The 24,123-nt window shown below is 34.2% G+C and overlaps 1 protein-coding gene across 3 annotated transcripts in view; it reads left to right on the forward strand.

Annotated features, from left to right (window-relative positions):
* SEPTIN7 (septin 7) overlaps window positions 1–24,123 on the forward strand; it is a 111,530-nt gene that overhangs the window by 66,431 nt on the left and 20,976 nt on the right. For all 3 annotated transcript variants that reach the window (XM_045564420.1, XM_045564421.1, XM_045564422.1), the window contains 6 exons: window positions 2,389–2,495; window positions 12,753–12,853; window positions 13,748–13,882; window positions 19,296–19,413; window positions 22,303–22,395; window positions 23,736–23,832. In XM_045564420.1, coding sequence (XP_045420376.1) covers window positions 2,389–2,495; window positions 12,753–12,853; window positions 13,748–13,882; window positions 19,296–19,413; window positions 22,303–22,395; window positions 23,736–23,832 — 651 coding nt within the window. The remainder of the gene's footprint in view (window positions 1–2,388; window positions 2,496–12,752; window positions 12,854–13,747; window positions 13,883–19,295; window positions 19,414–22,302; window positions 22,396–23,735; window positions 23,833–24,123) is intronic.

Below are 24,123 nucleotides of genomic sequence, written 5' to 3' on the forward strand. Positions count from 1 at the left end.
TGGATATGTGCAGAGACAGCCCTCTGCTGGTTAGCTGAGCATGCCCTGTGCCTAGTGATTAGCCCAAGGTGAAAGCTTAAGGTCTTAGGACTTTTCTGAGCATATGTATTGCCTGGGCCTGTGTGTGGCTTTCTCAGTTCCTCCTGTTTACGTGGCTGCTTTTTGAATGTCTTAATGTCCCAAAGTCATACTCCAGCTTCTCCTGGATCCTTAGGCATGGTCTATTGTATCTTTCCACTATAACTTTTGCTCCAAGCATCAACAAATTTATGGTGCCCCTGGAGCACTGTGGTGCCCACTGCTTTTCCCACCTGAGATCCCAGTTAGGCAGGAGAGGAACCAGTCTTTCTGGCAGACTCAGAGTGATTAAAATGTTGCAAGTAAGGTCTGCTCTCTTCCCTCCTGTTTGAAGGGAAGAATTGAGAACCTGGTTGCTGCCTCCTTGAGACCCAGATAAACCACAAAAGGAATGGGGCAAAAGCACAGAAAAATGCTACAAAATTTTTGCACATGGCTTTTTCTTGATCGGGCATTTGCTTTGTTGCCATAGATCTTTGACTGCTTTTCACAGCTCCTATAAGGTTAATTCAACTGGTTTCCTGTTGTTTCTGATGTTTTTGTGAGGGAATGAGAGCCTAGGGCTTCTTAATTTGCCATTTTGCTGATGTCACTCAAGAATACATTTTAAATTATAAAAACTATAGAATCTTACTGAAGCAGATTTAGAGCATACAGAAAAAAAATCTCACACACTTGTACCACCCAAGAGTAGCCATTATTTACATTTTGGTGTGTTGCCTTTCACGCTTTTCTTTTTCTTTATGTCTCCTTTCTTTCCCTTTGTCCTCCTTCCTCTTGTTCCCCTACTCCCAACCACCAATAAAAAAGGAAAAAATAAATATAAAAAATAAACACTAAACATAATTTTAGTCAGTACAGTGTTAATTTTTTATAAGTACTAAAACTTCCGTTTATGTTTCTGAAAGAAAATATTGTAGATATTTCTGATAACCTCCAAATGCTTGGGTTTTATTCTAGTTTTTCTTCTTATTATATTCCAGTTGTAAGAGTTAAGAATGAAGCAGGTCTAGACAACCTATAAGTTACTTTCCAGTGACTTATATATTTTTGGTATTTTTATATCTAATAAAAAGTGGCATCCCTTCAGTCAAGGGGATATGCCCAGACCACTTGGAAAGGATCTTCTCTCTTTTGAGAGCTAATATATAAAGAACTCAGCCTGGATATATAAATATTGTGACATCAGTTATTTAGGCTAAAGATGCCTATTATATTCTAAGTGAATTATTAACAGTAATTCTCTGTCATATTAATTACCATAATATGATTTATAGTTTATTTTAACTCTGTGTTATATGTATCTTGAAGTCATTTGTATTTTGGTAAAAATTAACTATATCCTTGTACTAGTTACTGTACACTAGACTATGTGTACTACACTGGACATAGAGGGTGAAAGAAGAGCATGTGATCAGAGTAGAAATCATGCCCTAGCTTCCACCATTCCTACCTCCTACCTCAAGCAGAAGTAGTATAAAAAGTAGTTACTTAAGAATTTTTGGAGTCTGTTTTATGGAGAAATACCCTTATACTTACACTAATGGGTGGGTAAATTAGAAAGTATTTTGTTTGTGTGATTTGGAGTTTTATACTGAGGTGCAGTGTGATTAATTTTTCTTCTTTGTATCAGCAGTTTTCTATTGTTTATAGCTGCATGATTTTTTGCTTTGGTTATTCATTGTCTATAATAAAGAATTATGCTTTTTACTTTTTATTTCACTGAAGCAGCAGTATGTAATCCAACTAGGATTTTTTCATAATGACCAACTTTGGTCTTTAGGAATACTTTACTATTGAAAATGTAGATTATTGTAGTAGATACATTAGTTATTTTGTTTTGTTTTGTTTTTGAGACAGTCTTACTCTGTTGCCTGGGCTAATGTGCAGTAGCATCATCATAGCTTGTTGCTATTTCAAACTCCTAGGCTCAAGCGATCCTCCTGCCTCAGCCTCCTGAGTAGCTGGGACTATAGTCGTGTACCACCACACTCGCTGTTTTTTTCTATTTTTTGTGGAGACGGAGTCTCGCTTTTTGCTCAGGCTGGTCTCAAACTCCTGGCCTTAAGCAATCCTCCTGCCTTGGCCTAGATACATTGCTTTTAACAAACACAGATGGTATAATTATAAAACTGAAAAGAATCCTTGAGTCTGATTTGGTAAGAAACTGTAATATATTTTCTAATGTCATTTCCTTGTCCTACCAAGGAGTACTTGCATAAAAAGCAAGTTTGATTACAGCATTTTTTGAATATTTAAGGTGGGTAAAGTGGCTGAGTTTAACAGATATTTCCTCTTAATTCCTTTTAGGTGAATCTGGATTGGGAAAGTCGACATTAATCAACTCATTATTCCTCACAGATTTGTATTCTCCAGAATATCCAGGTCCTTCCCATAGAATTAAAAAGACTGTACAGGTATGTATATTAGTATTGTTAGTTGAAGATAAGCTGAAATAATATTAATACGCCCAAAACACATGTGATTCTTACTATGCTCACCTAGAGGTATGATGCCAATTTGGCTTTAGTCAATGTAAAGTGGTAAATATGACTTCATAAAATTGAAAAAAACCCATAAGAAGTAGTACACTTGATCAGAGGAATTATCTTAATTAGAACCTTCAGATTTGTCCTGAGGACCATCCTAGAGATAATATTGTGAGATTAGTAAATCAAACAAGATTGTGCTGTTCAGTGTGGTAGCCACTTGCCACATGTGACAATTTAAGTTTAAATCAATTAAAGGTAAATAAAATTAAAAATGCAGTTTCTCAGTTGTCCCAGACACATTTCAAGTGTTCAATAGCTACATGTGGCAGGTGGCTACCATTTTGGGCAGCACATATCTAGAACATTTCCATCATTGCAGAAAGTTGTACTGGACAGTGTAGAGTAAACATGATTCATAGAAAAGCTATTGTTATTTAAATACAGTGTTCTATAGTAGTCAATGGGGTAATATCATAGTTGAATGGCAGTAGCAATTCTGTAAGACTCCCAGGATATGTATAGTCTAATTTAGTGCTTCTTAATCTTTAATTGTATTCAGATTACCTGGGGATCTTGTTAAATTTAGTTCCTATTTTGGTAGGTCTGAGATGGGCTGAGCTTCTGCATTTCTAGCAAGTTCCCAGGTGATACTGATACTACTAGCTGGTGAATCCCAGTTTATGTAACAAGGAGCTAGACTCTGGACTCTAGATATGCACTTTTTAATACAGTAGCCTTTAGCCACGTGTGACTGTTGAGCTTTTGAAATGTCGGTGCTCCAAATTGAGGTGTTCTGCAAGTATAGAATAATATATCCCAGATTTTGAAGACTTATGTAAATGTAAAAAAAGAATGTAAAGTAGGTCTCATTAATAATTTTTTGTATTGATTTAATATTGCAATGATATTTTGGATATATTGGTTTCAGTAAAATTTATTAATTTTACCTTTTATTATTATTAATTAATTTATTTATTTTTGAGACAGAGTCTCACTCTGTTGCCCGGGCTAGAGTGCTGTGGCATAAGCTTAGCTCACAGCAACCTCAAAACTCCTGGGCTCAAGTGATCCTCCTGCCTCAGCCTCCCGAGTACTGGGACTACAGGCATGCACCACCGTGCCCGGCTAATTTTTTCTATATATTTTTAGTTGTCCAGCTAATTTCTTTCTATTTTTAGTAGATACGGGCTCTCCCTCTTGCTCAGGCTGGTCTCGAACTCCTGAGCTCAAATGATCCACCTGCCTTGGCCTCCCAGAGTGCTGCGATTACAGGCGTGAGCTACCGCGCCTGGCCCACCTTTTATTATTTTTTAAAGTAGCTACTAAAAATTAAAATTACGTGGCTCACATTATATTTTTGTTCGGCAGCATTGCTCTAAACTGTTGTTTGAAAAAAATTGTTGGTGGACTGATAAAGTAATACATAGCACATGAGCAGAGATGAGGGAAGGAAACAGTTTGACTGGGGCAGGCTTCATCAAAGCAGTGAGGCTTCGAGCTAGATTTGAAGGAGTAGTAGTGATTATCCCAGTGCACAGGATGGAAGGACAGTCTTTATATTCTGGGCAGAAACTCATGTATATCAAACTACAAAATGTGGTTTAGTAATTAGATCCCTAAGAAGTAATTTTGCAAAGTGAATATATTATTTCTTCTTTTTAAAGTTTTTCTCTTTATTCTAGGATTTTTTGGGGGTTCAGGGGCAAACTTTATAGGGCTTGAGATTTAAAATTACCTACAAAAATGTGCTCTAAAGATTTGATCCTACATGGCTTATTTATTTTATGATCAATATTAAAAATTTTAATTCTAAGCAAGAAAATAAACTTTTAACTTTCTTAATTTAGGTATTTAAATTTAAGATCATTAAACTTGAAAATTTAAATGAACTCTACCGTATAGAGTTCTAAGTTCAGAAATATTTAGTGTAAAAAATCTGTTAGATATTAACTGTCATTTACCTGCCAGTAGTATTCTTGTTGGTTATTTCCAGTGAGGAAATTTTCTGAGTTCTGTTTGTAGTTCTAATATATAGCATAATGCCAGGCCTACATTAATAATAAAACTTAACAACACAGTGAGTTATTATCATCTTCTAGGTACTATTCTAAGCACTTTAGATGCATTAACTTATTTAATTCTTACAACAACTTCATGAGGTAGATAGTAGTAGTATCCCATTTTAGAAATTAAGAAATTGAGGCACAGAGATGGTGATTTGCCTGAGGTTATGTAGTTGGTGAATGGCAGAGATAGCATTCAAATCCAAGCAGTCCTATGTATTCTGTACTTATAAAACTATATTATCTCTATGCTATAGATACAGTTAGTTGCATGGATTAATCAGTTTGTTTTTTTTTTTTTTTCCCTTTGAGACACAGTCTCACTCTGTTGCCCTGAGTAGAGTGCTATGGTGTCAGCCTAGCTCACAGCAACCTCAAACTCCTGGGTTCAAGCCATCCTCCTGTCTCAGCTTTCCAAGTAGCTGGGACTACAGGTGCCCGCCATGATGCCTGGCTAATTTTTCTATTTTTAGTAGAGACGGGGTCTCCTTCTTGCTCAGGCTGGTCTCAAACTCCTAAGCTCAGGCGATCCTCCTGCCTCTGCCTCGCAGAATGCTAGGATTACAGGCATGAGCCACCGTGCCTGGCCAATTAACCAGTTCTTAATAAGTGGATTAGTTTTTCTTTACTGTTTCTTTCCCTTTTGGGAGAGTTTGGTCCAATAGAGTTATCAGTTTTTTTAGTTTATTTTGCATTTTCCTTTTAAATTCTGACATAGTGAGATAGTTTTCCCAGTTAGGCAATTTAAACAAAATGAAGACAAGATGATTTGATCAGTGAACACATCTCTTTGTCCTAGATATATGGTATATGAAGGTAGTTAAAAGAACACAGAAAATGCCTGTATAGGCCATATGGCTAATGTGTCTTATGCTAGCTAGTAAGGGATACTTGAAAGAAGTGGTTTTTTTGTTCTATTTTTTTATAAACTCAAATGTTACACACATGTTTACTATTGCTTATTAGGTTTGGATTTGCAAGCTGGACTCAGGGAGGTACTGACTTCCTTTTAGGTACTAGGTGTGAAATTCCAGTAAACTACTAGGTAGATGACAGAAGCCAGTGAGCTCGTAAGTTTTGTACCGTACTGTGTTTTATTTTACTTTGATAAAGACAGTAGACCTATATTTCTAGCCCTCTTGATTCACCCATGCAGCAATTTTGCCAAGTGTCTAAACCGATGAAATCATTGGCATATGTAATCTCAGGTCTTCAACACACAGAAGTCTGTTTAACATGCTCTAGAACAAAGTATTTACTTAATGAGAGATTGCTTGTAATGTGGTTATATCTGAGCTTATTCTGTCCTGGTCTACGTATTGCTAAAAATAAGATTCATATTGAATTGAGAGATTGTATTTTTTATTTTTTATTATATCTGCTCAGTTTCATGATGAGCATGCTTTTATAATCACAAAAAATGCCTTTTAGGAAAAAAAGGCATAATTTAAGCGTGGAGTTTTATGAATTTTCAAATATATATGTATCCAGGTAACTACTACTCAGATCAAGATAGAGTACATTTCCAGCACCCTAGAAGGCTTCCTTGTCCTTCCATTCACTATCACCCCTCCCCCCATAGACTAATTTTGCTTGTTCTTGAGCTTCATATAGTTACACTCTTTTGTGTTAATATATGTTTTCTTTCACTTAAGATTATGTCTGTTATTTATTCATGTTGGGTGTAGTTGTAGCTCTTTTTCATTGCTGTATAACATTCCATTGTATGAATATATCACGGTGTACCCCTTCTATTTAGACAAACATTTGGGTTTTCAGGTTTTTCGTCATCTTAATATTTTCCGTCATTTTCTTAATTTGTAGGAGTTCCTTATTGAAATAGTAATCCCTTACATTTTAGACATTGCAGATATCTTCTCCCAGGCTAGTATCTGTTAAAGAAGATGTGATATGCCCTCAATTTATTAGAATTCTTTTTACATTGGTCTAGCTCTAAAATAAATTGTCTAAACTCATCTTACCTTCCTTTAAGGTAACATTTCTAAGGTGTCCTCTTCTATCATGAATATCTTCCTGACTTTCCCTAACTTGATAACAAAGAAGTAATGGAGGATGAGGGTATCCATAGAAAGATTTTTAAGACGGGCTTGTGCACCACAGTTAAATCTTTTACTTTACCAAAAACAAGACCTATAGCATCTGAGAACTGGATTGATCCTGACTAGAATCACAGAGAAGTCCTCTTTAGTGACTGAATCGTGGTATTCCCTTATATACCGGAAACAAGCTGAAGATCATCTAAATTCTTTTGCCCATTTGCTAAGGAAAGAACATGACATATCATGGGCAGGGCTAGAGTCATTCAAGAGGCCTGAATGTAGTTAGAAAATAGAATGTAGTCATCTTCTACAGTTGGCTGGCTCCTTACCAAGCCCAGTAGTCTAGCAGATGATCTGCCCTTGGAAGCTCATAAATTCTCTCAGTGGAGGGGAGTGGTCATCGGTATTATATCTCAGCCCAGACATACTAGACTGGTATAAACAAACAATCTTGAGATTCAAAAGGCAAATGTCTGCAATTTTCCTGACCTTAAGGCTTTCTGGAACACTTCCAGCTGTCAAAAAAAGAAAGAAAAAAGAAAAATCTTCTCCTGTGATGTGGCCAAATAAGGAGTGAAATTTTAATAAAGACCACAACTTCATATTCTCCTCCCTAAACATTATCTATTTATAAGAGATTTGTATCTTAAAGAGGAAATTTACTTACATTCACAGTTTTGGAAGGAAGGAGAAGCAGTTTAAACAGAGAGCTGATTCTGAGCCTCCTGTGTAACAGTGGTTCGGATTCAAGTGAAATTTCAGTATTAGATAGAAGCTCTCTGAAATTGACTATTAACCTCCTATCTTGGGTCTCAGGACCTAAGCAGTGCATCTCCAGATGTGAGCTGACACTAGTCCTGGAGTTCTTTATACCAGTGATTCTCAAAATTGAGTGTGCATCACAGTCACCTGGAAGGCTTGTTAAAATGCATATGGCTGAGTCCCTTCTTCACAGTTTGCTTTATAATAGGTTTTGAGGTAGGGTTTGCATTTCTGTTAAGTTCCCAGATTGTGTTACTACCAGTCTGGATGCTACACTTTGAAAATTACTGTTCTGTATTGTTCCTGGCCTACTGCAAACTGGTTTCAGCCTATTTCTGTGGGGGAAGAAAATAGGAGAGGGAAGTGTTTTTCCTTGGTTCTTTCAGAACATTTTAAATTGAATGAAGTAGCACTATTGTTACTTCTATTTTCATTCATGTATTTTTCCCCAGTAGACTGATTAAAAGGAAGTGACAGAAAAATTTAGACATTTGAGTTCTACTTCATGTTCCAATCTCAAATGTCATCTGACCTTTTGTAGGAAAAACTACCCCTTATTCTGAGATTAAGTCCACTTCTTTTTTTCCCCCCATTTCTTGATATATTAATTTTCTCTTAATATATCCTATTACAAGAATTCTTTTGTGAAATGACTATTAGTTTTTTTTTTTAAGTTCTTAGTTGGCAACTTTATGTTGGTCTCCTTTAAAAGTTTTTCTTGGTCTGTGAAGTTGCATAAATCACTATTGTAGGTTAAGTGGGTACAAAAATTTTGAAAGTGATAAAAAGTGAAAGCAGTGGATCCTATTTCTAGGATAACATGCTTTATAGACTTCTTGAAAAACTTTTTTATGGAGCCCAATTAAGAAACTGCCCTGTTGATATTGATTCAATTTTGCTAGTCCTTTTAACCAGTCATTCACATAACAGGCATTTGAATGCTTGTCTTATACCAGGTGTTGGGGCTATAATGATGATGAACATAGTCAAAGTTCTTAAATATCTCACAATCATGTGAAAAATATAGACAAATAATTATGATTTAGTGAGAAAGATGCTGCTGTAAGGTACTATAGAGGTGACATTGGCGAGATAGATTTTAGTCAAGTGGTAGGGATGAAGGGCAAGATGGAAGTGCATAGAGAAGTGAGTGGTAAATGAGGCAGTAAAGGTGGGTGATAGCTTTGAAGGAAGGGATGAGAGAGACACCTAGAGGTGAGTGTAGAAGACTGAGAGAGTAGTTTGATTATTCCAAGAGACCTGAGAATGGTTATATCCCATGGGAAATCAGTCCCCAAGAAATGAAAGGTTGAAGATAATAGGGGAAATACTGTAAAGAGTTGTCAAGTTGACTCTAAAATGGAAAGTGATCAGATCCCCAGCATAGATTGAGAAATTAGCTTTAGAAAGAAAAGAGATCTATTCCACACAATAGGAAAAGTACAGTGCTGATTCAGACAAATTGGAAATGCACTCATCTTTAAGTGGAAATGTTAATGTACTTTGCTGAGCATGATGGCATACATGGTAGAGTAGAGGGCTTGGAAGAGCCATACTGGGAAATGGGAGAGGCATGAGACTACGGAACACATACGAGGAGTATTAGACAGCAGGGAAATTCCTGTTGAGGTTGAAGGTGATGAATTTTATCATGTGCAAACAGAAATATAGGTAGATGGGTTAATTCAGAAAGGGATCTGGGTTGTAAAGGGAAAGCAATAAAGGTTTTGGTAATGGGGTTGCTAATAGAAAATGAAAGAGGGAAGGGATTTGAAGTCTCAGTGTAAGGAGACAGGGATGTGTGAGGGGTAGTGATTCAGAGAGTAGACGGCAGAATTAGAGTCTTTGGATCAACTTTCTTTTCAATAAAGTAATTATGCGTCTTGAGAATGCGGTAGTTTTTAGGCATAACTATTGTACTATTGGTCATTTCCTCTTTAATTTCCTTGTGGAACGTGATGAAGTAAGATAATGTTTGTCTTTTGAGCCATTAAATAATCAAAATAGATAATTCCTGTGTTTGAGCTAAGTGGAATGTCTTAGGCTTTTTAAGTTCTCTTCAGAATTTTGGCTGTAATGCCATTCATTTACTGAGCAAGTTATAGGTAGAGGTGAGCTCTTGACAGAAAATTTTAACTGTCTCTTCAAAATTTTTTCTACTTAATTAAATAACATTTTATATTTACTTTAATAAATGGCTTATAAACATTAGGTTAGAAAAGTTCAGTGTATTTAGCAGTCTTCTGGTTATGAAGCTGTATGATAAACATTCAAGGTTTGACCTTTTTTCCCTCCACAGATTGAAAAATTGAACAATATTAGAAAAATGAGTATTTTGGAATGCTGGAATCAAGGAAGCAAAAAGAGGCCTCAATAAATTGGTTATACATAAAAAAATATAATGGGCTTTAGTTTATTTTTCAGGGAGAAACAGCGTTGAAAATGCCCTTGATTCATTCCTTTGGTATTAAATTATGCATTTAATCTTGGAGAACCCTGAGTGATGCCATAAAATATGCTGATGTGACCTGCTTAAGGAAAGTGCATGGGAAAGAGGCCATTTGGAATAGATTTGTTAAGAAAAGTTTGAAATTCCTGGACTTGAACTAATTTGTTTTCCATGGATCCCATGAGGATACTTGCAAAACCAGATGATAGGATACAGTTGGATCCTGTGAATGGCACTAGTTTACAGTTATGTTTTCTGGATCTCTTCCATATGTGCTGATTTCTTTGTATTTGACCATGTATGGCTATACAGAATTTCGTAGGCCAGAGTACAAAAGGAGATTTATAAACAGACTTTATATAAAATACAAATCTTAATTTTTCTTATCAAGTCAATAAGTAACTAAGTTGCTGAACTGATTTTTTTTTTAAACAAGGAAACATATTAAAATTTAAGCTGTTATGTTAAAGTGTGTGATTGGTGTACAGCATATTGATGAAGGCAGAATGGGCATAGGGAACCAGAAATGGTTTGCAATAAAATTGGTAGGTGATTCATGTAGAACAACTATATTTTGGCATCAGTTTCTAGTATACTGTATGGTACTATGTCATTTAAAAGAATTATTAGGTAAAGGGGTAGTATGATTACTTTGGAAATTTCTGCTTCTGTGACAGTTACCATAAATGAATGACCTGTTTTTATGATGGAGATGGGGGTGAATTCAAGCTATACTGAGATGTTAAATTTGACCAGTTTGTCCTTTGATTTGAGCACCACCAGATAAATAAAATGTGAACTCCCTGGGCCAGATTAGATGGTACCATTTAAAATTTTTTTTAGTTTTGATAATCTGACACTAATGAATCATTATTTTCTCTGAGTTATTTTTGCCTGGTTCATATTATTAGGATAACCTGATATCAGACGAGCTATGTTAACTTAGTTATGTGGTGTGTACAGGGATCTCCCAAATGATATGTATCCATTGTTGATATTGAGGATGATCAGAAAATAGTACAAATCTTATTTATTGATGTTTACTTTTTTAGTTTACAGAGAAATTAATACATATTGATTAATGTTTAATATTCAAATTACCAATAGTACATATTTGGTAGATAAACAAGTATATTTGGGATGCTCAAAATTTTTGCTGATAGTTTATACCAGAATCAAAGCAGTTTGAAGAACATTCATCTAAAAGATGTTGGTTTCTTATTTGTCTGAAAGGTAAGAAGCCCCTTTGTAGACATGAATGTCCAAGTCTTAGACAATTATTTTTCATTTTAATAACTTTTGTTTTTGATAATAAAGTTCTGTTAACAAAAAACTCTTAACTTGCTATAGACCTTCACTTTTCAGTTTGGTAGTCCCTGGCCATATGTGGCTATCTAAATGTAAGTTAGTTCCAATTAAGTAAAATTAAACATCAGCTCCTCATGTGCACTGGTCACATTTCAAGGGCTAAGTAACCACATGGGCAAGTGGCTACCACATTGGACAGTGTGGATACAGAACAATTCCATCATCTCAAAGTGTTACTGAACAATGTTGCTATAGACTTTCTTGCTTTGCAATCTTAGTCTCAGCTTCTCAGTCTCTTCATATATCAGCCAACTTCTGTAAAAAATTCCAAAGGGAAATAGAACAACAATCTCTAAAGGTGTACCAAACTTTTTCTACCCAGAAATTAGTCACTTTTCCTTTCCAAATCCTGTTAGTCAACGTAAATGATTGGAGCTGCTTTTCATGTGCCCATGATCACATTTTTCTCTAAAGTCTGGTAGTGCTTAATTTATACCATCTTAGGGCATTTACAACTCAGAGTTTGAGTATAATTCGTGCCTCATAGATTAGCCTAACAGCATACCTGGAGTCTCTAGCCTTAATAAGCACTTGATATAAAGGTGTATTGAATGAAAGCCTGTCTTTTCGTGGGGGAATTATTCCCCTTTTCTATCTGAGTCTGTGTGTTCATTTTATCTAAGGCTCCTGAAAATTTGTAGTTTGCATTTAGCAGTAGCATATGCCCAGGATGAATGATAAATACCTTCTGATACAGAGCTTGGGGTTACAGAGTATCTTAAATTGTGCCAGGATCTGTTGTCACTGCTTAAGTCCAATACCCTGTCTCAAACAGAACATTTTAAAAAATTCTAAAGAGAACTCAATATATTAATCAGAGTTAGTAGGATTTCACTCTACCAGAATACATTTTTTTTCCACTATCTGAACTTTTGCTGATTACATTGTCTAGAATGTAAAGTATCACATTTGAGAAGAGGATTGGACCTTAGCCATGACATAAACACAAGGGTAATTACAGCCCTGCTGAGAAAGAATTGGGAATGGTAATAAGTTCACTTGAATAATTAGTTTGGACTAGACTTGATAGAGAATAGTCCAGAAAGACATTTAGTATAAATGGTAGATTAGATGTGCTTATCTGATTAGTCACATTTGAACTCTGTGAATTACTGAATCACTCAAATTGTTTATTTGCAATATTAGATGTACATTTAAGTTATATAAGTATCATATGGCTTTAATGGTTATTACTATTTTATCACTTCCTATTTCTTCTTTATATCAAGTATGAGCCATGAACCAGTATGAGTTTGCCAAGAGATTGGCATACTATTTTTATATGTGCTTTTCTTTCAAGTACCAGAACTTCCTATGTCCACAATCATTGATTCTAAGAAAATGTGGGGATGGGTAGATTTAATTTGCAAATAGTTTCCCAGTTAGTTTTGGTCAACTTGAGCAACCCTACCTCTTATCCCTTGTAGGATATCACTGGTGTTATATATAATATTAACATCTACACCAATGACTCTTACAGGTGGAACAATCCAAAGTTTTAATCAAAGAAGGTGGTGTTCAGTTGCTGCTCACAATAGTTGATACCCCAGGATTTGGAGATGCAGTGGATAATAGTAATTGGTAAGACGGGTTTGTCCTCACAGCTTTCCAGTGGATTTGAGGTACTGGGGTGGTTAGACTTTTTCTGGGTAATATTTTAATACTTCTCATCTTAACAAGGGTCACTGAACTTTAAATGATATGACTTGGGTTCAGATACCAACTTTGCCACTTAACAACTTCTTTGAACCAATTTTCTTTTCTATAAATTAGAGATAATACCTATCATAAAATTGTTTTTAAGACAAATTCTAAAACAACATAGGTAGATATAAGAACTCTCATTATAAGAAATTTAAAGCTTTTCACTTTACTATAATTTTGCCCATTCGTATAAATGATTTTCTGTCACATCCTAATTTAAACCTAATTTTTAGACCTTCAGTTTTTCCGTAAGTCATAAGTGAAGAAAATAACCCTGAAATTTTAGTCTGAAGTAATCATCTTAGTATTTTATAAAAAATATTTTTCCTTGAGTTCCACATTATTTTTCAGGTAATTTCCTGTCAACCCTAAGAACTCCTACATAAGTTCCTCTTGAGGTTTTTATATTGTTTAAAGTAATCTCTTCACTTGAAATTTAAAACCCTATGAATATAATTGTTTTCATATTGTAATGTCTTAGCACTGATATATTTATTAGTGCAAATAATATATTAATAATTAATTTAGCTGTGTTTTGACGCTAAATTTTTTTATTTGGAACGTTTTGAAATAATGAATCAAGATTATTCAACATAATTTATACCTGTCTTTAATCAATATATAGAATAATTTGAGATGTCTTCTGCTGGTAGATTGGTTTTTCCTATTTAAAATATTATTGTCCTTCAGCAGTCATCAATTATTCATTTATATATATATATATAGAATTGCAACTTATTAATAATTGTTTTCTTTATCTGCATTCTGTAGCTGGCAGCCTGTTATCGACTACATTGATAGTAAATTTGAGGACTACCTAAATGCAGAATCTCGAGTAAACAGACGTCAGATGCCTGATAACAGGGTGCAGTGTTGTTTGTACTTCATCGCTCCTTCTGGACATGGGTCAGTACCTTGATGCTTCTGATACCTTTTTTGTTGTTTACTATTACTAACCTTTGTGTGCATATTTTAGTAGTATTTAAGTCTATAGAATACATATAATGGTACCCAATAATAAAGTACCAAATTCCATATTGAAATGTTTTTTTTTTAACTTCAGAATATTATGGGGGTACAAATGTTTTGGTTACATGAATTAACTTTTGTACACTTTGAATCAAAGTTATAGAAATGTCTTAGAAAACCTTTTTCAAGTCCTAGATAAGCTAACAGTGATTTTACTCCTTGGATCCTCGTTCATACAGATTTTACACGCTTCATGGAAAGGAACAATGTTTCCACCATGGTTTGAGATCTCAATTTGTCTAATTTCGCTTTCATTTTGGCCATTCTGCCACTGATTAAACTACCAAATGAGTAGAAGCAGCCATGACAGTTAGGTTTAGACGTGTTCTAAGAAACTGTAGAGATGGTATTCATTGTAAGTATAATGGAGTTGGTTGTCAGAAATGCTGAAGTACCAGTGTTCTCTTGTGTCTTTTCTTTCTTCAGTAAATCTTTTTGGCTTCTGTTTTACCTTAGCTGTCAAGTCACATTGTTTGGGTATAATATAGTCAATACTAACCTGCTTATTAGGACTTAAGACCTAAGTGTAGACATTCGTCTGATCTGATTATTCTGTTTGTTAGCAGTTATAGCCTGTACTCTTTTTTGTTGTTGTTGTTTGTACTTCCTCTGTCATTTTGAGTAAATATGTATGTCATTGTCAACTGCAAATGTTTCTAATTATTCTTCTCCAGTCTTTTTCTTTGGGTAAATGACTAAGCATAATTCAGCCACCTGATGACTGTAACTCAACTGTCTGTCCACCAAAAGGAACTGAACTATTATGTAGCATCAGACTAAATAGCATTAAGTCATGTAACACCCAGATTGTGATAATGTTAACCAATTCCTTCATAAGTGTAACCTTTCTCTTCTATTTTCAGCTTCTCTTTCTATCTTTTTCTTATATAGGTTGATGCTTGTTATCTCTTTCTTGACAGAGCAAGGAGCCTTAATTATATAGTTACTATTTTTGCACTGTCAAGATTGGAGTGGTGAAGATGCTTCTTTCATTTCTTTTTTTCTTTTTTTTTAATTTCAAAGTATTAAGGAGGTGATGAATGTTTTTGTTACATAGATAGTTTTATAATGCTTAAGTCAGGTATTAGCGTGCCCATCGCCTGAATAGGAAGAATAGTGTTCATTGTATCCATTAGATAGGTTTTTGCCCCTCCTCACCTCCCTACTTCCCCCTTCTTGATTTCCAGTTTCTTCTTTTTTTTCTGTCTAATATTCTTCTACAGTGTTCTCAGAAGTTTACATGTTTAAATCACTAAATTGACTCACCTACTTAAAAGGCTCGAAAAAAAGTAATCTCAAAAATATAACACATTGTATAACCTTTTAAGAGTACTTATGTAGCTTCTTTTGAATTTATATATTTTTTATCATTCTGGTTTAACTTCTTAGGATTTTTTACTGGAAGCCAGCAAAGTGAAATCTTAATCTGCAGTTAATAGAAGTGTGTCAGCTTATAACCGGTTTTATTATTTTAGATCTTTTGGGCTCTCTCCAAGTTTTAGTAATTCTCATGAAATCACATTCCTCCTATCTCCCCTGGGGGAAATTATATTTCTTAAAATTGCATGGGAAATAAGAGGTTTTTTTTTTAAAGAAAAAATTTTATATACACAAGTGATGTGTAGTGGCTTTGGGCCATTTATTGTTTGTCACAAGGAATGAGAGTTTAAAATTTTTATTTCCTATGTACAAAAATGTGCTTTTTGAACAGCTTCTCAGCTTAACTATTTTTACAAATGGTGCAAAGTTTTGTCCACTGGTATGTAATACTATGGATTAAGTGAAAGAATGTGACACTGAATTTTACAATATAGAGAATTCCAAATCCCCTGGTCACTACGACTGAAATTCCATGCAATCTGTTGAATGAAGGAGGGCCTTTCTATCTCATCTGGGTAGTCTCTTGATTCCCTTTTGGGGGGAGCTTGTTTTTAGGACCTAGTTTATGATCCAGTTATAAATTGGTCCAACAGTGTATTTTCAGTGTCTTCTTTATCCTACCAAGTGTCATCAATGGGTGCAGGGCTAATTTATGATTTCAGCCATTATGGCTTCATTTGCCTTGTTCATTGTTTTGTAATTGCTATTAAAATTAAAAACTGATTTGGAATTTGAATTTTAAAATGGTGTTTTATCCTTTTAGTATTGATTGCCACTTTAAAAAAAATCAATGTCATTCAGTAAGTTTTATACAGAAAATTTTTTCCCCTTCGAAATATATACATACATACATACATATATAAAATAAATATTTGTCATTTGCCCTGTAGTCATTTATTATGCTGTAGACTTTGAGGTTAAATAGTCTTTTCCATCTAACGTGGATTTATCATCTAGAAACTCTCTAAAGGACTTTCTACTGTTTAAAAACAAGATTTAAAAACTAAGTTTGTTGATGAAAAGAAGTGATATAAAACTAAATGGACCGAGGAAAAATTTCAATAAGAATGTAATCTGTATTTGAACTAAATGTTTTCTGTTGGCATTTTGTAGGCTTCTGAAATTTGTATACTAATTTAAGAGGGGAGAAAGATTTTATCAGGACTTTTACAAAGTTTTACCTTTTTTTCTAAAGTTTAATTTTTAAACTGATATAAATGTTCTTTGGCTCTTTTGTTTTATATTTAAAAAGTTGACTTCTTGAATTTCTTTATTGTTATTTTTAAATGTCTTTCTCTTTAAAAATTGCAATATTATTTTCAGCACAACTGTTTTACTTTTAAATGTAAAATCTTGGATTTTTACATTAATATTTTGTATTAAATGCTCTTATGATTTGTTAAAATTTTAGAGTAACTGAGCTCTGCTTTTCTGTCACTGGGTTAGGCAGACTGTTTGTATAAGCCTATGATGTAGTAGCTTAATGAGTCAGTAGCAGTTTAAATTTTTCATGAGTATAAACTTGAAAGTGAACCATAATAATTTAGAAATCTGAGATTGATTGAATTGTCCATGGCTTTTATATTTAGTGTTGTTATGTTGGTTGAAGTAAAGAAGTAAAACAAATTTTTTTCAAAAACCGATGGTTCTTGGCCGGGCACGGTGGCTCACACCTGTAATCCTAGCACTCTGGGAGGCCGAGGCGGGCGGATAACTCGAGGTCAGGAGTTCGAGACCTGCCTGAGCAAGAGCGAGACCCCGTCTCTACTAAAAATAGAAACAAATTATCTGGCCAACTAAAAATATATGTAGAAAAAATTAGCCGGGCATGGTGGCGCATGCCTGTAGTCCCAGCTACTCAGGAGGCTGAGGCAGTAGGATCGCTTAAGCCCAGGAGTTTGAGGTTGCTGTGAGCTAGGCTGATGCCACGGCACTCACTCTAGCCCGGGCAACAGAGCGAGACTCTGTCTCAAAAAAAAAAAAGAAAAAAAAACCTGATGGTTCTTTCAGTTAGCACTAGTGAGGTAAGGGCACTGTTTACAGATAATACAGATAATGTAGTGTTATTCTGTCCACACACTCTTTTCCATCATGTTCCCTATTCTCTGAATGCCAATATCAAATTTCAAGGGATTCAAGATGAGGAGAATTAGAATAGGAGGCAACTGTCTTAATTCTCTGTATTTGCTTTCCTCCCTTCTTACCTCTATCTTTCTTCCTGTCAGCCTCAGTACCACAGTGAGGTATAGTATTCTTTGCTAATAAAAAAGAATACCTCATTAGTCTCTGAGTCCCAATACCTCCCATTTTAAATATATATTTATTTACCTTTATTTTAAAATGTTAGTTAATTTAATTATAGTCAATAAAGTTAATGATACAGTTAGACCTTTATTCTATTAGTTAACTGTATATTCTAGCTTTGGTTATCATTTAGAATTACTAAAGGACATGAGGAGAAATCACAGCAGCTTACTTTTTTTGTCGACAAACACACCGTCTCAAGTGTTAGGTACCAAGTGTTAGATACCACGCTAGGTGCTGATCAGAGGTCGAAGTATGGTGCTTTTAAGAAATTGTGAGAAGTTCAAAAAGGTTGGCACATTGGAAGTAGCAGGTGGCAAAAGAAAGGCCAGGAATGCTAAGAGATGAGGCCAGCTGGAGAATCCGTGTCTTCACAGGCTTTGTAAGCCACACTAACTAAGGAATCTGACCTTTAGTAAGGTTTTTAGTCAGGGAATGACTCAATCAGATTTGGATTTAGAAAGACCACTCTGGCTCTGATGTGGATGGTTTGGATGAAAACCAGATAGCCTCATGTAGTTATCCATTCCAAAAGTCTTGGTGGCCTGAACTAAAGTAATGGAAATGGAGAAAAATATATATTTATTCAGCAGGTCTTGATGAAGCTTTAGAAGAGAATTAGAGGAGGGAGGACTGACTCCTAGGTTTCATGCTTGAGTATTTGGATAGATTATAATACCATTCACTGAGATAGGAAGCATAGAAGAGGAGGGAACACAGGGGTTTAGGTGAGCTTTTGATTTTAAGGAGCCTATGGTACGTGCAAGTGACATATCCACTGGGTAAATACAAATCCGGAACTTAAGATCTGGGCTGGATATGAAGATTTAGTAGTCATTGGCCCATGGGAGACAATGGAAATCCATTGTATTGATGATAATCATACAGAATGTAGAGTAAGAAGAGAAGAGGGCCTAATAGAGACATCTAAGAAATGTCCCCCTTAAAGGTCTAACTTGTAAAGAGGATCCTGAAAAGTATCTGAAGGAAGAAGAGCTTGTGAGGGAGTGATATAAGAAAACTGCATAATAAATAGACAAATTAGTAATGGTAATATTTGAGCACCTTCTCAAGTGTTACATACTGTGCTAGGTGCTACGGATACAGATGAATGATAAGGTAAAGTATTTGGTGACCTTCTTGAAGGTATAGATGCAAAGTGGAGGCAGCAACCAGAAGTAGTGCTCAAAAGAGATATTGTAGAAGATTCTTTTTTGAGCATCTTGTCTGAGAAAGATAGTTGGCAGTAAGAACTGAATGTGGAGTTGAAAGAGGACTACTAGTTTTCATTTTCAATAAAAACCTCACGTATTTGGAGTAACAAATAAAGAGACAATTCTAAGAAATTCTATTAGGAGCCTTTCTGGTTTTTCCAGTTCCTCTTTAGGGCCCAAACCCTATGACCAGGGTTTTCAAGGACAGGAGCCAAATCCTTCTTAATCACTCCAGTGCTTCATGAGGTCCTGTTATACCTGTTAACTGGCCTAATACATCTTCAGAGAATGTTTCTGATAAGTAACTAAACTGGTTCCACTGTATTTAATTTAGCATTCAAAATGTGAAGAATCTATTCCAAATTGATCATATTAAATACTGTATATTTCAGACTTAAACCATTGGATATTGAGTTTATGAAGCGTTTGCATGAAAAAGTGAATATCATCCCACTTATTGCCAAAGCAGATACGCTCACACCAGAGGAATGCCAACAGTTTAAAAAACAGGTGAGCAAATGAGGTTAACTTGGGTTTCTCATACCATTCACGTAATATGCAGTTTTTATTATCTTTAATATAATGTGTTGCAATGCATTTCTCTTGCTGCTTTATTGTGTTGTCATTTATATTGTATTAAAAATAGCTCTTGAAAATAATCTTCTGCCTTAGTTTTCTACTCAAAACTCTTGTCCATTATTGTAGTAATTTTATCCTTTGTCAATTTTTAAATAAGGCTATTTTAAATATTTTCTTTATATGCCATCCCCTCCCCCTACACCCTTTAGAATTATTTTCTTAGAATGAATTTCCAGAAATAGGATTATTCTTTCAAAGGGTATGATTATTTTTATGGCTCTTTATCCCCTCCTCCCCACCCCTGTGCATTTTGTCATGGTGCTATCTCAAAAAAAAAATAATCAGATTCCTTTTATTTTGGTATATCTGTTTCACTATAATTTTGCTAGCATGGTCATTTTTATTTTAAAAACTTCTGGAATGAAGTGGTACCTAATTATTTCTTTAGCTTTTAATTTTATTTTCCAGAAAGGCTGAACATTTTTTAAAGCAGGCACTTATTTTTTTTTTAATTTCTTTTGTGAACATCCTGTTCAAATATTTTTGAGCAAAAGAATTTGGTATTGCCTATATGTGCTTATATGGGTTTATTTTGTTTGCTTGTTTTTTTGAAAAAGGGTCTCACTCCGTTGCCCGGACTAGAGTGTGGTGGCTTCTTCATAGCTCACAGCAACCTCAAACTCCTGGGCCCAAGCAGTCCCCCTGTCTCAGCCTCTTGAGTAGCTGGGACTATAGGCATGTGCCACCATGCCTGGCTAATTTTTTAATTTTTTGTAGAGACAAGGTCTCACTATCCCCCAAGCTGCTCTCTAACTCGTAGCCTCAACCTATCCTCCTGCCTCGGCCTCCCAAAGTGTTAGTATTACAGGTGTGAGCCACCGCACCTGGCCTATATGGGTTCTTTTTATTCTGGGTGTTAAGTTCTCTCTCATTTTAAGAAGTATATTTCCTTTTTTCTCTTTTGTGTCTTATATTTTATTTTGTTTTCATTGTACTTTATGTGATATATATAGTAGTTTATGCCATTTTTTTTAAAACTTAAGACCCTGAGATTAAGAGTATCATGCTGTACCAGCTGAGACCACTAAGCTATTTTTCTAAACTCATGTCTAATTATCTTAATAATACTGAGTTAAATAATGATACATTTTCCTCACTTTATTGTGTTTGGTTTGTTATATATTACATTTTATGAAATGTAGTGTCAATTTTTGGAAATTTTCTCCTATTCTAGTAGTCTATTTTTTATTTTAGGCCCATGTTAATATTTTTTAAAACAGAGCAACTTTGTATAATATTTTTAAATAGATCTTAATTCTTTCTTATGGTCCTTATAGTCCCTTTTGTAACAAAATACTTTGTTTTTTCACCTTTTTCAATGTGAATTTTAGAATATACCTTGAAGCCTGTTACAAAAATAAAAACTTGTTGAAATTTGCTTTGAAGTTGTGTTAAATCCATATAAGTTTTCAGAATGTTTTAGTACATTGTATTTTGTATATTTATTATTTCTCTATAATTTTACATTTTATTCACTGCCATTTTTGTTTTGTAATGTGCTGTTTCTAAGTTTCAAATGCTAATGTAATATATTTCTCCTCTTTTATTATGTGTCTCGATTTGGATTTGTACTGAGAGAATTTAGAAATAAAAAAGATGAATACATAATGATCTCTACTTTCAAATTGGTCACATTCTATTGGTTATATAGTTTTCTTTTTTGAAGGTGCTCAGTTGGGTCATTTTAATATACAACCTCTTACTAAGAAGTACTTTTCTTAGAACTGGCTCCTTTTGTTTCTTTTTCTCTTCCAGTGATGTATTTGTCACCTCATTATTTATACTGGTTTGTTTCTATATAGGTATATACTCTAATCATGAAAGATGTTTAGTCCTGTTTTTTCCAGTGACAATTTTTACTTCTATCTAGTATAGTAACCATGTAACACATTTTGTTTAGGGTCCCTTTACTGTTGCTGGGGACCCCTGCCATGAGAGTTGGGCCAAAATATAAGTATAGGCAGGGAAACTAGTTCTAGGTATATTAGCCATGGGTTTGTTATGGGTTCAAATAGGGTAAGTAGTTGAAAATTATTTAGATATTTGTATTCTATTTAGAATTTGGAATGATTTTAGACAGGATAATTTAATTTGAACTAGGTTATTTCTGATGTTATTAATAAGTTATTTTCTTTAAGTTTTCTTCATTCTCCTTATTAACTCTTGAGCTTCTTAATTTCTAGGGTATATTTTCTCCCTGCGTATGCAGCTTGCCTAATCTTATATTTGTTGCTTCTTGATTTGTGTGTATGCACATGTACATGCAAGAATATTTCCTGAACAGTGTACCAGTTTTTCTCCTGGGGCTAATGCTGTACTTAGTTTTACTTACTCTTGCCAAATTGTACTAAAAATTTTAGGGTAAATTTAAGCCCTGTTTATTCAACTGAATAAGACAACTGGTGAGTTATATCTAAACAAAGAATCTCAGTCGTTGTAAATAAATGATGTAAAGCCATTATAGTAGAAATCAACTCAAGAAATCACTTTCTGGAATTTTATATCAATTTTGGAACTTTTTTGGTTATGATAACCATATGACTTTAACGCTTTTTAAGTAATTGGATCTTGAATTTTATAGATTAAAAAAAAAAGACCAGCATAGTACTTGGATTTTAGATTACAGTTTTGCATCATTGAAAAACAGTAACAAATCTGGAACTGAGGACTCATAGAGGAATCCAAAAACATATAATGAAAATAAGGCTAATGTACTAATTATGTGTGGTGCTCTTTTACTAATTACTTCTCCCATTTTAGATAATGAAAGAAATCCAAGAACATAAAATTAAAATATATGAATTTCCAGAAACAGATGATGAAGAAGAAAATAAGCTTGTTAAAAAGATAAAGGTAGGTTCATCCTTATATATACGCTAAAATGATATGGGGCCTGAAAGCATACTATAAAATCCACAGGAAAGACTAAAAATATCAGTGTTGGCTTACCGAATGCATAGGGAGATTATTTAGTGTTGAGTTCAACTTTACAGTAAACTTTGTTGACTAGTTAATATATATAATAAGACATTGTAAGGAATAGCATGGTAAATAACACAATCCTTATCTCAAATAGTTTTTAATTAAGTGGCTTCATATTATGTAATTTTCCTCCCTTAAGAAACAAGTGATGGGAAGGGAAAGGATTTATTTTATTATGTTTTAATCTTTGTTTTAAGAGCCAGATAAAAATATTTTTTTGGCCTTTTATGAAAGCCAACCAATATGGATTATAAAATTACAGCTAGATAGGAAGAATAAGTTCTAGAGTTCTGTCGCACTGTAGGATGGCTATAGTTAATAATTCTGCATTTTCAGATAGCTAGAAGAGAAGATTTTGAATATTCCCAACACAAAGAAATGATAAAAGTTTGAAGTGATGGATATGCTAATTACTCTCATTTGATCATTACACATTGTATACAGGTATCAGAATATCACACGCTACCCCATAAATATGTACAATTATTATGTGTCAATTAAAAATAATAAAATAAAAGCCAACCAAAAATCCACACCAATGTAATTTTCTGTATTTTAATTTATTGTGGTTTCCTAAGTACCCTGGACCTAAAAACAGTGTACCGAATAATGGCATTATGTGGGCAAATATCTTGGAATAATGAAATACTTACACCTGACCGATGAAGAATTTCTGAAGTTTTATAAAATAGCTACTTAAATATTTCTTATAACCACAGAATTGTGAAAGATTATACTCTGAGTTAGTAAGGATGAATACAAATCTTGTCACCTGGATCTGAAGTTCCAAGGTTGAAGCTTAACAAATAAGCTATTCCCTTCTTCCAGTACTGTTAGAGTTGGTTTGTGATCAGGTAGACAGACTAGTCACAAGCCTCACTGTTTTTCTTCTAAATGCCATACATTTTTTTACTCTTTTTTTTTCCCCTAATATGGGACAGTTTTTTGGAGTAATTTTTAGCAAATAATTTGACTAATATATTCCTTAGTAGTCTTAAATTTTCAGAGAAAATATGTTACTTATTGTTTACCTTGGTAGTTAATACCATATAGTGGCAATTTACTAAATATTTGTTGAATGTCCTCTAAAAGTGAATGCAGAAACTATCAAAGTAATTTTTTTTGCTAATCTGTTGAGTAATGTAACTTTTTATTTTTGAATTTGTGAGGGCTACAGAGTTGTATTTGAACAAGAATACTTTGTTTTATAGGACCGTTTACCTCTTGCGGTGGTAGGTAGTAATACTATCATTGAAGTTAATGGCAAAAGAGTCAGAGGAAGGCAGTATCCTTGGGGTGTTGCCGAAGGTAAGGTTTTCTTCAATGAATGACTTTCTATAACATCTTTACAGATGTGATTAAAAAAATTATAGTTATAATAAGTAGTATAATATGCAGACTGCATTGATATATTCTAGATTTTCAAGAATAGTTGTGATCTCTGTTTCTTTTAGTCTCATTTTCCTCATGAGTATATTCCTATTTTTCAGATCTTGTATCCTACTAAGTCAGGCAAGTATGTGTTAAATCCTAAAATTGTAATACAAGTTGAGCATCCCCTAATCAGAAAATCTGAAATTTGAAATGTTGAAATGTTCC

This window comes from Lemur catta, chromosome 11 (assembly GCF_020740605.2).
Source record: "Lemur catta isolate mLemCat1 chromosome 11, mLemCat1.pri, whole genome shotgun sequence".
In the NCBI taxonomy this organism is placed as follows: domain Eukaryota; kingdom Metazoa; phylum Chordata; class Mammalia; order Primates; family Lemuridae; genus Lemur; species Lemur catta.